The 16,701-nt window shown below is 43.9% G+C and overlaps 1 protein-coding gene across 1 annotated transcript in view; it reads left to right on the top strand.

Annotated features, from left to right (window-relative positions):
• Positions 1–15,278, top strand: part of Abcb5 (ATP binding cassette subfamily B member 5) — a 57,674-nt gene extending 42,396 nt beyond the window's left edge. The window contains exons 12-16 of the mRNA XM_055607550.1: positions 6,114–6,270; positions 9,053–9,250; positions 10,852–11,058; positions 14,199–14,345; positions 14,938–15,278. Of these exons, the coding sequence (XP_055463525.1) occupies positions 6,114–6,270; positions 9,053–9,250; positions 10,852–11,058; positions 14,199–14,345; positions 14,938–15,129 (901 nt within the window). The 3' untranslated portion in view covers positions 15,130–15,278. The remainder of the gene's footprint in view (positions 1–6,113; positions 6,271–9,052; positions 9,251–10,851; positions 11,059–14,198; positions 14,346–14,937) is intronic.
• Positions 15,279–16,701: the final 1,423 nt, after the last annotated feature.

A 16,701-nucleotide genomic window follows, 5' to 3' on the forward strand; every position in this document is an offset into this window, starting at 1 on the left:
ACACACACACACACACACACACACACACACACACACACACACACACAATTCTGAATTGTATCATGATGGTATTTCCCAGGGTCAGGAAGAAACAGTTGTCTAGCCACAGGCAGAGGGCAGAGTAGTGTCACACATGGTATAGACCTGCCGGCTGAGACGAAGTGAGGCAGTGAGGACTATCTTAATTAAAGCTATGTAATTTTTGCAGAGGCCAGTGCACCCTCTATTACCCTGTGTATCTCAAGTGTCCCCATGGACACCTAGCCTAGGAGACTGTGCCTTCCACTGTTTAGAGCGACAGAGGACTTTCTAATCACCCAACAGGATGGAAAAGGTTCAAAAAGGAAATCTCCACTTCTAGAGTCCTCCCCTGAGTTTAAGCTAATCCTCTTTTGTTGGTCTCTTAGGTGGCAGTCTCAGAGCTGGCTTTAAAAGGTGGTGCTTAGAGCTCACCCTACAGTCTGATTTACAGATCTGATATGGGGCCAGAAATATGGACCTTAATTAAACATGCTGGATTATTACAAGGCCCAGGGTCACGCACTTTAAAGAAACATGAACGCCAGAACTATATTTTACTCAGCTCTCCGCTCTTCATACCAGAATAAATTTCTTATTCATTTACTTGGTCTACTACCAGAAACTTCTCTAGAAGTATGGAAAAATTGGGAACTCATATTTTAGCTTACTGTTAAAATAATGATGCGAGAGGGTAACGTGGCGCAGCAAGTACAGAAACTTGCTGATCTAGCCAGATGACCTGAGGGTGCTGCAGGGTTTGCTGGATCTCCACACCCGTGTGGAGACACACACCCCCTCCATCGAAGCACATATCATACCTTATCACACACGATCACAATAAGTGAAATGATAACATACTTTTGCCCAATAAAATGAGTGTACTTTCAAGGCTTACCACTATAGGTGTGGGTTAGCTGTCTCTTCAGGAGGGATGCTGTGCTGAGAAGGGGTGTGTGCAGAGAATGCTCCCACAAAGTCTCCTCACACGCTGCGTGGAGGGGAAAAGCCTCTTTAGACGGTGAGCATGCGTGGCTGTGGCAAGAGCTTACTAGAGTCATCTGCTCAGTTGTAGAACCTTCCTGAAGCACACATTTAAATGGGATAATACTGTTTTTATTCTGTTGACTTTGGGCCATGGATCAGGCACTGCAAGAAACCTGTGTTGGCCCTCACATTCAGAGAGGTAGTAAAACAGCCCCTCAAAGTTAGCTTGGCAATGCTCAGGTGATTACTGCACTACAAATATACAGTATTTTAGGAATACAAAATAAATTTAGTTTCCCTGTCTCATTCTGCATTAATAGAGTAGGTATCATATAAAAAATCTATAATCCTAGCGTTTGGGAGGCCAAAATAGGAAGATTGCAAGCTGGAGGCCAACCTAAGTACATAGTGAGTTCTAGCCCAGCATGGACCACATAACAAGACTCTATCCAAAAGCAAAAACTGAAAGGTGTGGTACAGGCACCACGAGGCAAGGTCCTAGCTGCTGTGCTTTTCACAATGTAAACCAGAAACTCTTGGTGAGCAGCATAGGCTTTTGGACCTTCCACCTTGACAGCTTCAGGCTTTCCTCTGACTGTGTCACCTCTGTCTTTGTGGTACACATAGACAAAGCTAAGCACTACATCAGGCAAAAAAAAAAAAAGAAACATGCACACTGCACTGCAGTCATAAGAAAGGCTTGGAAACTTGCTAAGGTAGGCACTCACCACCTGTGTGTTCCCTGTTCTTCAAAATATCAGTAGAGTTCTCAACATAAAGCTACCCTGAACTTTTAGTATTAAATTGTAGCTATCAGAATAGCAACATAGCTTCATTTTCAATGAATACTAATAGCAAACAGATACTTTGAAACAGCAAGGGCTAGAAAGGAGCTCATTAGGCCTTCATTACTATCTTTGCTTAGAATGGATCTCTGTAACTGAGTCAGTCACTTTAGTTAGCTTGGGTCCTGTATGACAACTGTCCCCTCCTGCTGCCTCTTCCCCAGGGGTCATCTGGAGGAGGGCGCATAGGCCAGCTAGATTAACAAAGATCTACATGGAGAGGTCAAAGCAGAACAGATACCTGAGGTCAGTGCAGATCCCAGGAGAGGGACAGGGGCTAAGGAAACATGGCACGAGGGCAGACTCCATGCTTACCCCCAGAACGCGCAGCGTGTGAAGGAAACAGTCAGCAGGAGGCCTGCCCACATTGCAGTCTGTGTGATCCTGGGCCAACTGTGTAATTTTCACAAGCTGGAGTTTCCTAATTTGTGAACTGGGAAGTTCCTGGCCTAATTATCTCCTAGGTGGTCAGATTATATCGTGTGTTTGAAAACAGTCACCAGCTCTGGAGCACCTAGTAAACCTCAGTGTGTCATGGTATTCCTCCATCCATCATGAAAAAGATGTGGAGCGGGAGGGCAGGGCCTCTGGCTGGCATCCGGATGAGCAGGGAAAGAGCATGAGCCAGTTCCCTGAGTGAGTGCTTCCAGTCTGACAGCTGCTCCCCTTTCCTCCCAAAGAGGACCTTACACTAGGGTATTTGATTACGATGATGAGACTTACTGTGTACTGTATTTCTACAAGCATGAAAGCTCATCTTCCAACAAAGTGTCCCAGGAACTCCTCATTCAATGAAAGGAACAATACACAAATTCATTTGTTGATGCTTTTTATGTTCCAGGTGCCCTCCATCACTTATGCATTGAATTCTCAGAACCGCCATGTAACCTGTAGCCGTTCCTAGCTCCTGTTTATAGTTAGTGTTTGTTTATAATTAGGAGTCATACTCAAAAAGAAATCAAATGATCCTGGGAACCCTGCTCAAGGAACACTAAATTTCCTCCCAGAACAGTTCAATCACTCAAGGTCTCAAAACCGGAGCAGGGCTCAGGGGAGGCACGATGATTGGTGAATATGCTGATTACCCCTTTTGGGATCAGCTGTGTTAAAACTGGAATCACTCGTGTCTGTGTTTTAGGGGGTTGTTTCTATTCAAAGAAAAATTTAAATTCTGTTAACAGTTATAATAGGTGTTGGTATTTGCTGCGTTCAGGTGTTCTCAGGAAGACCAGTGTAGTGAGATGGTGGCTGTTCACGTTACATAACCCACACAAGTAAGATGCAGGAGGATAACCCCTTGGAGTGCCAGGGTGCTCCTGCTCCCTGCTTTCCCTTCTTCCCCAGCCCGGCCAACAGGAAGTTGGAGTGCCAGGGTGCTCCCAGCTCCCTGCTTTCCCTTCCTCCCCAGCCCGGCCAACAGGAAGGGTTCCATGATGGATTCAGTGTCATATACTGCACTAAGATTTCTCCCAAGGACAACACAGCATATGAAAGCTACAGACACAGAGTTATGAAAATGCACGGTGAATCCCCCTACTTTATGTGCCAAAAATAATTTTAAAAGAGAAAGTCAGCTGGGAGGGGAGCACCATGAGCTACACAAGAATTCAGTTCAAATCCAGCCTGGGATACATACAGTGAAACATTTTTCCCTTATGTAGTTCCTGCTTTACATATTTGTGTGTCAAGTTAGTTCAGTGGGAAAATCTCTTAGGACCTGTGGTATGTTTCCTGTTTAATGTAATGAATGTACTTTAGTAACTGCAAATATCTGTTAGTATATCTGACTGCTTTCATGGCTCACCCCTGGGTGAGACACCCCAAACCCAGCTTGGTATGGAGGTTGACAGTGGGTTTCTCTGGGTAGATCCTCCATCGGGATGCCCCAGGAGTTTGAGCAGGATTTGAAGGATCTGCTTTGACTGTGCTATGGAGCTCAGGCCTGGTAGCTGTACATGGAATGCCTGCTGAGTTGTAAAGACTTGTGGTTTATCTCACTGATAAACCAGGCAGATGAGACAACAAACCAGGTTCCTAGGTATGTGGGCATTGGCCTAACTTTACACTGAACCCAAATGGGGTAAGTTAAGATCAATGTCCCTACCTCGGCCCTAGGTAGCCCATCACCACGGAACCCAAACTCTCCACTAGGCACAGCCCTGTAATGCTGAGGGCATCAGTTCCCCATACAATGAAGGCAAGGCCCTGTGCTGGAGCTCCCTCCCTCTAGACACTCCATTCTTCCTGTCAATGCTCTCCTACAGGAACAGGCTTCAAGGAAAGCCCTTCTGAGCAAGACGTCCATTTTAAAGAGGGGACTAGCAAGGGCACGAAGCTCAAGATCTCTACACCTAATGCATAAAGCTACTCTAAGAGTGGAAATTTTAGGATGGATTAATATCGGGGCATATATTAAACCACATCGAAGTGGTTTTAACGAGAATTGCCCATTAGGCTCATATATTTAAATGTTTGGTGACCAGGGAGTGGAACCTTCTGAAAGCTTTGGGAGGATAAGGAGGTGTGGCCTTGTGGAGGAAGTGTGCCACCAGTGGAGGGCTTTGATGGGTCAGATGCCCACGCCAGGCCTGTGGGTGAGTGGTAGAGCTCTCAGCCGCCTCTCCAGCATCATGTCTGCAATGTGCCACCATGCTCTCCACCTCCATAGCGATGAGCTAAGCCTCTGGCACTGTAAGCAGGCCCCCATCAAGTGCTTTCTTTCATAAGAGCTGTCATGGGTATGGTGTCTCTTCACAGAAACACAGCGGTGGCTGAGACACGCCCGAGGCTTTCTCAGTTGCTGACTTCTGAAAAGCTGAGAAGCTCCACCCTGTACTTCATGACCCAGGTCTCTACACTCCCAGAACAGCTGTCCTCCCAGCTCACCTGCTGAATCCTGATCTTGGGTCAGACTAAGACTTCAGCTTTATCCAGCTTGACTTTCCCCTGCATTTAAAACAAACACAGCTGGGCACAGACACATGTTTTCAGGAGACTGAGGCAAGAGGATGCAGAGCTCAAGACTAGCCTGGCCTGTATAGTAATTTCAAGAATAGCCTGAGTGGCGTAGGGAGACATTGTATCAAAGAACAACAAACAAGCGCTTTTCGCATGTGGCCTAGCATGTTATAGCTTTATATCTAGTTTCTGAAAGACATTTTGAGCCATTAAACAATTTCTTGAAAGAGTAGTAAAAATGTATCAGTATCACGGAACTACTGACAACAGTAGTTTTAGCAACAAATAACCTATAAACTGGTGGTTTTTAAACTCGTAAAACCAGCAGGACTTGTGGTCTAAGGTCAAGGTCACTGAAGAGACCACAGCCCCCATCCTTTGCGAGGTCACAGGGTGGGAAAGGATGAAATTCATGAGGAATCCAGACAAAACTGGGTTTTGGTTTGGCTTGGTTTTTGAGACAATATCTCTCAATAATCATGGTTAGCCAAGAGCTTGCTATGTAAGCCTAGGCCATGCTGGCCTAGAACTCACAAAGACCTGCCTGCCTCCCTCCTGACGGCAGGGATTAAAGTACTGCACTACCCTGCCAGACCTCCAGACGTGTTTGTGATGGGTCAAAACAAAGAAGCAGGCGGAGTCCAGGACTGCAGGCGGTGAAGTGTGTCCAGCTCTGGTTGAACTGTTCTTTGCATCAAAAATGAAAGAGGAAAAATAGGAAGAAAATATGTAGCCACATGTTAGGTGGCAACTCTGTGAATGCCCTGTGTGCTCTCAAACGCCACCAGCCTGATGGCCCGAATGTGTCGAAACTGAGATCAGAGTCTATAGCAAACTACAAGACCACAGCTCCTCTAGGCCTGGGGGAAGTGCCCTTTAGTCAGGACAAGAAGACGAAGGAAGTGCAAGTTCAAGCTTAGCTCTCTAAACAGAGCATCACCTAAAGCAGAGGTTAATCTGACCCAGCCTCTGCCACCTGCTGTAACTACATTGCCTGAAAACAGAGGGGGCCTGCATCAGACCTATTCTTCCTATTGTCAGTGCATTCTCCCCCAAATCTCCAACAAACATGCCTGTATCAGAGTGGCTAAAGGGTTTCTTGCTCCCTGGCTGGAATCTCTAGTCACCAATCAAAAGAGGAATTGTTGACATCTCAAATGCAAAGGTTGTTTTGCATTTTGCAGAAAGCTAGAAAGAGAAGCCCTTTGGTGACAGTGGTGCTGTCTTACTTCTGTTCATGCTCCCTTGACTCCTCAAGTTCTGCTCTTACAATAGACCTGAGACAGTTATCTGATCTTTCAACAGAGTTTTTACCGCCATTGCATATGGGGCTATGGCCATTGGAGAAACGCTTGTTTGGGCTCCTGAATATTCCAAAGCCAAAGTTGGAGCTGCACATCTGTTTGCTTTGCTGAAAATGAAACCAACTATAGACAGCTGCAGTCAAAGTGGGAAAAAACCAGTAAGCACAACTAGAATTTTAAGTATCCACTGCCTCAGTACAAGTACTGCTAATACAGAATATTCTCCTAAAATCAGGTACCAGAATTTTAGTACTACAAGGAGGAAGAGTGTCTCATTCTACTCAGATTCTCACCTCAGTTTATATGCTGAATGCCATAAGAATGTCCAATGAAACATTGATTACTAAGTCAAATGTATTTGAACAGCAAATGTTTTAGCCTTGCATGACTGTTGGCTAGATTTCATTCATTTTTCTCTAATCACATCTACAAGGTAAATAATGCCTTTTGTTTCAAACACAGTTTTTCATGGGGAAAAACTGCGTAAGAGGAAAAAGGGGAACTGAATACCTTATTAAATTGTACACACAAGTTAAACTGCAAGCTTTAAGAGACCGTGAGTATTGAAAAAGAAACAACAGAGAGCTAAATCATGTGGAGACGTTTCTTAATAACAGCACTGTACATTAAGTACATGTGCAGGGTCAAAACCTTTCTAAAATTTATATATTTAAAAATTAGAATCATTATTTCATACATACTTAATGTTTTCATTTAAAACTATATCATTTCTCTCTATAACTTTAAGAGTAGATTTACTTATGTGACAGTTTCAGGTAGCATTATCAGTGGCGGCATATAATTAATAAGAGGCTTGTACACGTGGCTGGTAACAAAAATAAAAATACCTTAAAATTCTCAAAATGTGATGCTCAAAGATACATCACAGAAAAATCAAGTATATAGGAAAGTAAAGAACATGAGAAAATTTAAAATCTTGAGATTTTTAAGTGTGTAATGCTGCTTTTATTTGTTTCTATAAGTTCAAAGAGAAATTGAGTATCTCACAGCTATCTGAATATTGAACTGTATGCATATAAAGGCTGAGGAGGAGGGAAGGGAAGGAAAGAAGGGATAGATAAACTATATACATGGCACATAACACACATATTTCCTATAAAGACTACAAAATTATTCCATATTTTATCTAATATAAAATATTTCAGATTATTACTTCTGCTTTTAAAAATTGAAATCTGGGTAAATAAATCCCATAAACTGATATAGAGTAAAGGTAGCTGACAGATACATAGCAGCCTATTATATTTCTCTCACCTTTTATATAAGATTGAAATTTTCCATATTGAAATTAAAAATAATAAGAATAAACTTTAAAATGTGTTAAGATCTAGGGACTTTCTAGAACATCTGTGACTTCCCAAAGACACCACAATATATGGAGAAATAATGGGACAAAATAAAAAATGAACAAACCAAAAATAAATGACTTTTACTTCCTGCTTAGATCTGGTGTATATCATGGTGGATATTTTATTCTGCTGCTAGAGCCTTTAGCCACGTCTTCCTGTTTCACGCCTTCCACACAGAACAATATTATCAAACATGTTTTGTGTGTATGTATGCTTGTGTTTGAGACAAGATCTCATATCTGCTGTGCAGGCTGGCCTCAAACTCACTGTGCAGCCGAAAGCCATCTTTAGGCTTCCCATCTTCCCAGTCCCGCCTCCCAAACGCTGGAGCCGCAGATATGTGCCACCACACCCGGCATGCACCCAGGGCTTCTCACACAGCAAGGGCTCCTCCACCGAGTGTCACACCTACCCCACCTCTAGCATGCTTTACACCTTTCCTCCTAGATTCAGAGTACTGCACATGACGGTTAAACCCAACTATAAGTATAATCTTAAAAGTATAACCTTAGTCTGCATCTACCTGATTACAAAACCCAAAAATACTGTAATGTAATTGGGGGTGTTATTCAGTGCTCGAGGATATGCGTAGGATGCATGAAGCTCTGGCTTTGACCACCAGAAACACACACACACACATTCACACATACACACTTGAGGAGAGATACTGAGAGAGAAAAAGAGAGGGAGGGAAGGAGAAAGAAAGGCCAAATGTGAATTTTAAAAGAACCCCAAAACTTTGAGCCAAAAATAAATAATCAACACTTAGTTATGGTGCTGGAAAGCTTTTAAGAATATCATTATGCGGGGCCTGCAAAAACAGCTCAGCAGTTAAGAGCACTGGCTGTTCTTCCAGAGGACCTGGGTTCAATTCCCAGCACCCACATGGCGGCTCTATGTCTGCAACTCTAGTTCCAGGGGCTCTGATACCCTCACACCAAAGCACATAAGATTAAAAATAAATAAAGTATAAAAAAACTTTTAAAAGAATATCGTTATAGAAAAGTATTAGCTTACATTAAAAAAATCACCAATGACTAAAGGGATTGAAAAACAGAGAAAAGTAAACTTTTAGCTAAGTATTACAGCCAAATAATGATTAACTGAAAATGAAGATAGATCAGAGTTCACAGTAGTATATATTAACTGTAAAACATAGTCCAGTTTTCAAAATAAAAGTAAGTATAGAGAAATTTTACAGTTATTTCACAGATACTATAAGGCATTTCTGAGTTAAGCAGTAAAGGGTTTTTAAAGCTCAACCTAAATTTTAAAAAACAACATTTATTTAGAGAAGCTGGTCAGCTAGTCAGCAGAACAGGCTGTGATCCCAAACTGAAAGACTGTAGTGCTCTATGGAAACACAGCCCATCAGTGAGGCGGCAGGAAATACACACAACCACCGACACTGACAAGGTCCAGCCTTGAGTCAGCACCCTGTGGAGAGGAATGTGCTTGAGACTGGGCTGTTCTGGGGACATGAACAATGTACAGACAGTGCTTACGCAGGGCACGGCCGGGGGGCCACCTTCCTACGTCCACTGAGAGCAGTGCCCTCCTCCTTTCACAGGACGCCTGTGAAGGAAACTTAGAATTTCGAGAAGTTTCTTTCTTCTATCCCTGTCGTCCGGAAGTCCCTGTCCTTCATGACGTGTCCCTCTGCATTGAGAAGGGGAAGACCGTAGCTTTTGTTGGGAGCAGTGGCTGTGGGAAAAGCACCTGTGTCCAACTGCTACAAAGATTTTATGACCCCGTGAACGGACAAGTGGTGAGATGGACTTAAAACAGCCGAGCTGGGGGTTAGTGGCAAGCCCTTAAAGGTGCAGGTAAGCCTAGTAGAGCAAACACAAGGCCAAGCAAACAGCAGCAGCAGCAAAAAGAAACCAAAGGTCTGACAACAAAACTGGTGGGCAGGACTTTGACACTGAGTACAATGAACCAGAATCTTGAGCTGTCCTGACAGCCTCAGTTTTTATCTTAGAAGTTGTGGAATTCTTTTGGAATATGGGCGTGGGGGCAAGCGGCTTTCCCTCACACAGTATCACTACTTCCTACCCCTTCTGGCGTAAGACCCTTAGTGGTCTCCTATCCCTTGGCTGTTCTCAGCCTTCCACACCCTCAGCTATCAAGACCTTTTTTTTCAAGGCTAAGGCTTACTCCAAATCAACCTCCATTAAGCAGAGCGTCCTGATCACAAAAAGCAACAATCGATCTCTTCCTCCTTTGAACCAAGGATGACAATCTTTACCTTGCTTTCATGTACTAATAGCTTATATATCTCCTGTATTCCTATTATCCTTCCCCACCACGGCAGCTCCCTCTCTTCCTCTCCTTCCTATACACACTAAGCTTGCATCTTGTCCCCTCCCTCCCTGAAAGTTAAAATGTCAATGTTAATCCCATTCTCTTGTAATTTCCAGTCTTTCTCCATTATAGTCTCAACAAGCGCTGAGAAAGCAGAGCTGCTCAGAAAGCTCTTTTGAACTGGGCAGCATCTAGCTATTTTCAGGCAGCATAGTCACTCCCTCCTGGAAACCACCAAACAAAATCAAGGTTTAATATCTCCCAAGCCCTCTGTGACCTGGCTCCTGCCTCCCTCTCCAAAGGTCTCCCCCTTACCCTTCTCTTGTGGAACATCATCCCCACAGCTTCTGTGGGACTTTTTTTCTGTCCCCCATCTACTCTTGTGCAGATGTACTCACAGCACATCCACACAAGTGCTGCCTGTGCCTTATCATTTATGGTTTAGTCCCAATGTCCCTTCCCACAGCCACCCTCGACATCCGCTGCTCAGTCCCTGTGTCTGTCACCCTGTCTTCACATCATACCTGCATCTGTCAGCTACAACATAAACTGTCAGGGTGAGAATGAGTTGTGCATTGTCTTATTTCCCGAGGACCTGGGGTCCCAGGCACTCAGCAGGCATGCTCCTCAAACAGCAGATGAATTTCATGTATGTGTGTGATTGAAAACATGGCTCGGAGCATGTCTCCATAGGTAGCCTTCAGCATCAGTCTGTGCCAGCTCTCCTGTTAGATATCAGTAGTGGAGTGTAGCTGTGCTGGACAGGGAGGGTGATCATTTTCTATGCAACTCTAAGATGGAGTTCTAGGTGTACTCTAGTCTCTCAGCACACCCCTGGGAGCTGTGGTCATTTCTAAAAGGACGTGTTTGGAATGGCGTGTCAGTAAGGTGTAACCTCGGAGCTCCGATCCAACAGTTGATTTATGAACCTTCCTCTGGCAACATATACTTTAAAAAAATAGCTTGAATTCCTAGGCTTCTTGTTATGATTTGTATATGTGTGAATAGCGTGAAGTGTAACACGACACGGTTGTTAACAAACTAGTCTCCGCTCTGCTCTGGCAGCTGCTTGATGGTGTTGATGTAAAAGAACTGAACGTGCAGTGGCTGCGTTCCCAGACAGCTATCGTCTCCCAAGAGCCTGTGCTCTTCAACTGTAGCATCGCCGAGAACATTGCCTATGGTGAGAACAGCCGCGTGGTGTCCTTGGAGGAGATCAAAGAAGCTGCAGATGCAGCCAACATCCATTCTTTCATTGAAGGGCTCCCCAGGGTAAGAAAACCGCTGAAATATTGAGCTACGAAGCTGCAGAGTGCTGCTTTTGATGCAGTCTCACATAAAGGTGGACGTAAAAAGCAACCCTGATGTTTTCACTAATCTTTCCAGCCTGATAGGCTTTCATATGTAATGCGCAGGGTTAGCATTCACATGCCATGCTATTTTGAGCTTTCACTCTGCCTTGGGTGAGAGCATGAACTTAAAAGACATGGTGTCACTTTGAAGTAAGTATTTGGGGAAGAAATAAAGGTGAACCTTGTGATTTACTGCATTTTCTTTGGATAGATTTTTTAAGACAGGGTCTCCCTGTGTGGTTCTAGCTGATCTGGAAAGAACATATAGAGCAGACTGGCCTCTAGTTCATATAGATCCACCTTCTCTGCTTCCAAAGTGCTGGGGTTAGAGGTGTGTGCCACCGCACCTGTCCAAGAATAGATTTTTTTTCTTGTTCTTTTTTTTTAGGAGGAAGGGGGTCATGACAGGGTTTCTCTGTGTAGCCCTGGCTGTCCTAGAACTCACTCTGTAAACCAGCCTAGCCTCAAACTTGGAGATCTGCCTGCCTCTGTCTCCCATGTGCTCATATTAAAGGTGTTCACCACCACCACCCAACAAGAATATATTTTCTTAAGCAAACAAACTGATCTTAACATCTATCCCAATATAAGATCACAGAATCAATGTAAAACCTGCAAGACAAGGTCAGCTTCTCCCGTGGTGCTCAATATGGCAAACATAGGGCTCCACGTAAAACAGAAACAGCAGTCTTCCCAAACATCTAGATATTATCAATCTCAGTTTCTCCAGGAATTGTTTAGCAGGTTGAAGGTCATCGCCCTGCCAGTTTCTAAGGATTTATTTTACCTTTATTTCATACTTTATTTATTCACACATCTGCCATGTCCCGATGGCTTAAAATCTGCCCTTCCTATCCTCATTCCCATCCAAACAGTTATAGATTTGTTTCATTTACTCAACACACAGCTACTCAGCCTTGCTTTGTAAACTACTGAGCTATTACTTATGAAAAATAACCCAGACAAACCAAATGTAATCTCATGGGTACAGACGTCATTGTAAAACACAAATAACATTCTTTGTTCTGAGCCCACGGATGAGGTCTGAGCAAAGACATGATAACAGACACCATAGAATAACAATAAATGGTGCCCAGTGCGGCAACTCCGCCTGTAATCCCAGGACTCAGAGCAGTGAGGCACAAGGACTGCCTGTTTGAAGCCACCTGGGCCACTTAGCAAGACAATGTCTCAAAAACAAAGACAAAAACTGCCTGAAATAAGAATAGATACAGAGCGACAAGTGATTGAACTAGGGAGAAGATACAGAAATGTAGTATTTCATGAGCCTGAGACGGTCTAAGCACTTAAAGACCAATGTAATAGAGAAAGGATTTATTTGGCTCTCAATTCCAGGTCCTTCACTTTGGGGAAGTCAAGGCAGGAGAACTCTGAAGCAGCTGTCACTTTATATCTAGTCAAGAGCGGAGAACAAAGAATTAATGCATGCACGTCTGTGCTCAGCTGCCTTTCTCTACTCAGACCATCCAGGGTCCCCTTCCTAGGGAAGGCTGCCACCCATCTTGGGCTCGTCTTCCCACCTCAACTAAACTAGCGAAGACAGTCCCCCCACAGACATGCCCACAAGTCACCCTAATCTAAACAATCCCTTGATGGGACTATTTTCCCAGGTGATTGATTCAAGATTGTATCAAGTGAGTGGTTAAGACTAACATCCATCGCAGCAGCAAAGAATTTAACCTTAATAGTTTCTAAAACCTTACTCAAGGCTGGGGACTAGGAATGTTTAGAATTGGCAAAGTAAGTGGTGACATGGAGTGACAAAGAGACAGGGAGTTAGCAGATCCATTAGGAGAGTTAGGGAATGAGTAAGAATCATATATTTAAGAAGTCACTCTATATTTAAAAATGATAGAGATGGCTAGAAAAATGGCTCAGCAGTTCAGAGCAGAACTGTTCTTCCAGAGGGTGTAGGTTCAATTCCTAAAACCTACAAGTCTGTAACTCCAGTTCCAGGGAATCTGACAAACTCTTCTGAGCTTCAAGAGCACTGCATGCATACGGTTCACAGACAGACATGGAGGCATAGCACCCATACACATATAATTAATGAATTTAAAAGAAAATAAAGTGGAGAGGGGTGGAGAGCAGGGAGAAAACTAGGCTTTTGTTTGCTCTTCAGGAATTCAGGGAGCATTATGGGTATGGTCACATACCCATGGAATCCCATGTGCGAGATAATTCACATGGAAGGTAGAGGGAGGGAGACTGGGGGGTCAGGAGCAGCCTCAACTACACAGCAAATTCAAGGCTGACTTCCTTGAGGCTCTAGGTCAAAAAGAGACAAACAGAACATCCTGACAGGCTCCTGGTGAGGGCAGAAGCTGAGTGATAGCAGGGGTAGGGACACCATGGAGACACTGAGAAGAGCAGAGTGTGAGCACGAGCATTTGGGTATGGTATGGGTAGGGCAGAAATGCCAGCCTCTTGTGAAGGCTGCACCCTGGCATCTGGGGGTTAGCATAAAGAAGAAAACCTCATTCTTTGCCTGGTGGTTTCAAATATTTTGAATTGTTTTGAACCAAAAAGGGCAGGGACTATATACTCATCTGGTTTACTCAGAACTTTTCTTCATTATTTTCCCCTTGTGCTATGATTGTGAGGCTTCCTCTGTGGGAACTGAGGCTATAGCCCAGCTGGTAAGTACTTTCCTAATTCGCACAATGTCCTGGTTTGTTTCTAGCATCACATAAACAGGGCATTGCTGGCACATGCTTACCATCCCAGTATCAAGAGGTGAGAGAAGAGGATCACAAGTTCAAAATCATTGTTGGCTATGCAGGAAGTTCAAGGCCAGCCTGGGCAATGGGAGAGTCTATTTCAATAAAGAAAAGGAAAAAGGGTGGGAGGGAGATAATAGACAGGAAGCTGGAACAAAATTCCTTCATAGAAGCATAATGGTAATGGTCTGCAGAGGACCAAGAGTAGATTTCAGGTGTGTTGGGACACACCTTTCCAAGAGTCTAGAAATGTGAACTGCTTAGGCGTCTGTCTCCACGGTGACTAACGTGCTTTGCTAACGGCACGTTTCTGAAACAGAAGTACAACACTCAAGTTGGACTGAGGGGAGTGCAGCTTTCTGGAGGCCAGAAACAAAGACTGGCTATTGCAAGGGCTCTTCTCCGCAAGCCAAAAATTTTACTGCTGGATGAGGCTACTTCAGCCCTTGACAATGAGAGTGAGAAGGTTAGACACTTCTTTCTTGTCATGACGACCACAGTCACACTGGAGAATGGAAGGCAAGCAGAGAGGTGAAGCCAGGCAACCAGCTTCTGAATTCATCTTATAGCAAAATGGGTCCAGATCTGAAAGTGTCTGTCCAGTCAATAAAAGCTCAGGGAAATGTTCTTTTCTAGTTTGTTCTATTCCACTGATGCTAAACCAACTAGCAGTGGGGTCTATGCGTGAATAGAGAAGCCGCCACAGGGAGGGTGTTCCCGTTATTCCACCTTCCCAGACTCGTCCTGTGCTTAGAGCAAAATGGGGTGGTGAGGGGTGTGGTAGAGAAATGCAGCCTCTTGGCTTGGCGCCTGGACCGTCTCCTTACTTGTATAACCATTCCGTTTACACTCGTCATAAATGTTCTTGCAAGCCAGTTCTATTCCACTACTTTTTTCATTTCTACTGAGCAGGGTGAATATTTCCCAAAGTCATGCAGTTCCTCTGGGGATAAGCAAGTACAGCAAAGGACATCATTAGGTTACCTTAACGACTGAGCTTAGGCATGCTTATAAAGATCTACCCCAAATGGAAGTCACTTGGTCCTTTTCTTTTCCAGGTGGTTCAGCAGGCCCTCGATAAAGCCCGGAGAGGAAGGACCTGCCTAGTGGTGGCTCACAGACTCTCCACAGTACAGAATGCGGATGTGATCGTAGTTCTGCAGAATGGAAAAATCAAGGAGCAGGGAACGCATCAAGAGCTCCTGAGAAACCGAGACACATACTTTAAGCTAGTAGCCACACATCACTAGCGGCATCGTGGACACACGCGTGCTCCTTGCATGCACTTTGACTTTGTGTAATGAAGAGTATGTAGTCATTTCTTGGCCTGCTCTGGTCTCTCACTGCAAATGTCAATACTTAGTATCCTGACACTCAAGTACACACATGTTCTGTTCAAGTGTCTTCTCTTTAGATTTCTAAAAGCAAACTGAAGTCGCTGCAGAGGTGGCTCAGTGGTTTAGAGCACTGGCTGCTCTTCTGGAAGACCTGGGCGTTAAGTACCAAAATCTACATGATGGCTCACAATCACCTGTAACTCCAGTTCCAGAGCGTCCACCCAACTCTCCCGGCCTCTGTGGGTACCAGGCGCAAACCAAAAGTTTACACAATTTACCTGGAAAAAATGCCCATACCTCGCATTTCATAAAAATATCTGAACATATTTTCTTATAAACAGCTTTATGCAAAATAAGGGCATTTCTCCATCAAAGGTCGGTGATGACGTCACAGGAGAGGATCATGTGCCTGAGAGGTGTTAGCTGAAAGGGTAGATGCAGCAAGTTAGGCCTGTGATGCCGCAGAGAGCGTCTTCAATTGGGAAGACTGCTTTGTAGCATGTTAGCATACTGTCTGTGCCTTCCTTTCTCTAAACTAACTCTGCTGTATCCTCTCCATGGTCAGGGGTGGAGGAATCCAAGAGGAGCACAGAAGAGAGTATCCAGTAAAGGGAGACGGCTCCTGCTTCCTAGTTAGTACAGAGCCTCATGCAGTCTTCCAGAAGACTCCGTTCCAAGCTTTGGGTATTCAGTATGAACACGTACTTAAAATAAAAGAGACTTCTACTGTGAGCGAAAAATTAAAATGCTTTTCTGTACTGGATCAAACAACTCACTTAAATTCATATGTACTTAATAACATGTAATATATGATTTACAAATTCCATATAAATAGCAATATTAGTTAACTGAGTCTTGCTTTCTGCTTAAATACATAATGTTATCTTTAGTCCTCTTTTTTAATTTTTTTTTTGTTTTGGCTAGGATACAGTAGTCATGTGGAGTAATGGATTTCATGATGGCATTTTCATATGTGACATATTTTTATTTCATACATTTCATTTCATTGCATACATACCTGATCGCATTCACCACTTGCCACCCTCTTCAGTCTGCCCACTTCTGCTGATCCCTTCCTCTTCCCAACCAATCCCCTTTCTGCTTTCATGTTCTTTTGTGTACTGTCCAATGGGTTTCATAAGAGATGTTTTCAGAAACATGACTGAAGGGTTACAAGGACATGGACAACTTACCCACGGTCTCTCTCTCTCCTACACACACACCCTCAGCAACCACTAACTGCCTATAAACCCTCAGAAAGCAGCAACTTGTGACCCCTTCTGTCTCTCCCGAATCAGAATGTTGATGGAACAACTGCAGATCTCATGCAGACAGTCAAAGCTTCTGAAATGTCAAATGTGCTGGGGCCATAAGAAGAAGAAAAAAAATCCAAAACTGGGCTAAGGAATTGATTTGAATTAAAAGAAAGAAAAAGAAGGAAGGAAGGAAGGAAGGAAGGAAGGAAGGAAGGAAGGAAGGAAGGAA

The sequence above is a fragment of the Psammomys obesus genome, unplaced genomic scaffold (genome assembly GCF_907164565.1).
Source record: "Psammomys obesus unplaced genomic scaffold, mPsaObe1.curated_primary_1811, whole genome shotgun sequence".
Taxonomy (NCBI): domain Eukaryota; kingdom Metazoa; phylum Chordata; class Mammalia; order Rodentia; family Muridae; genus Psammomys; species Psammomys obesus.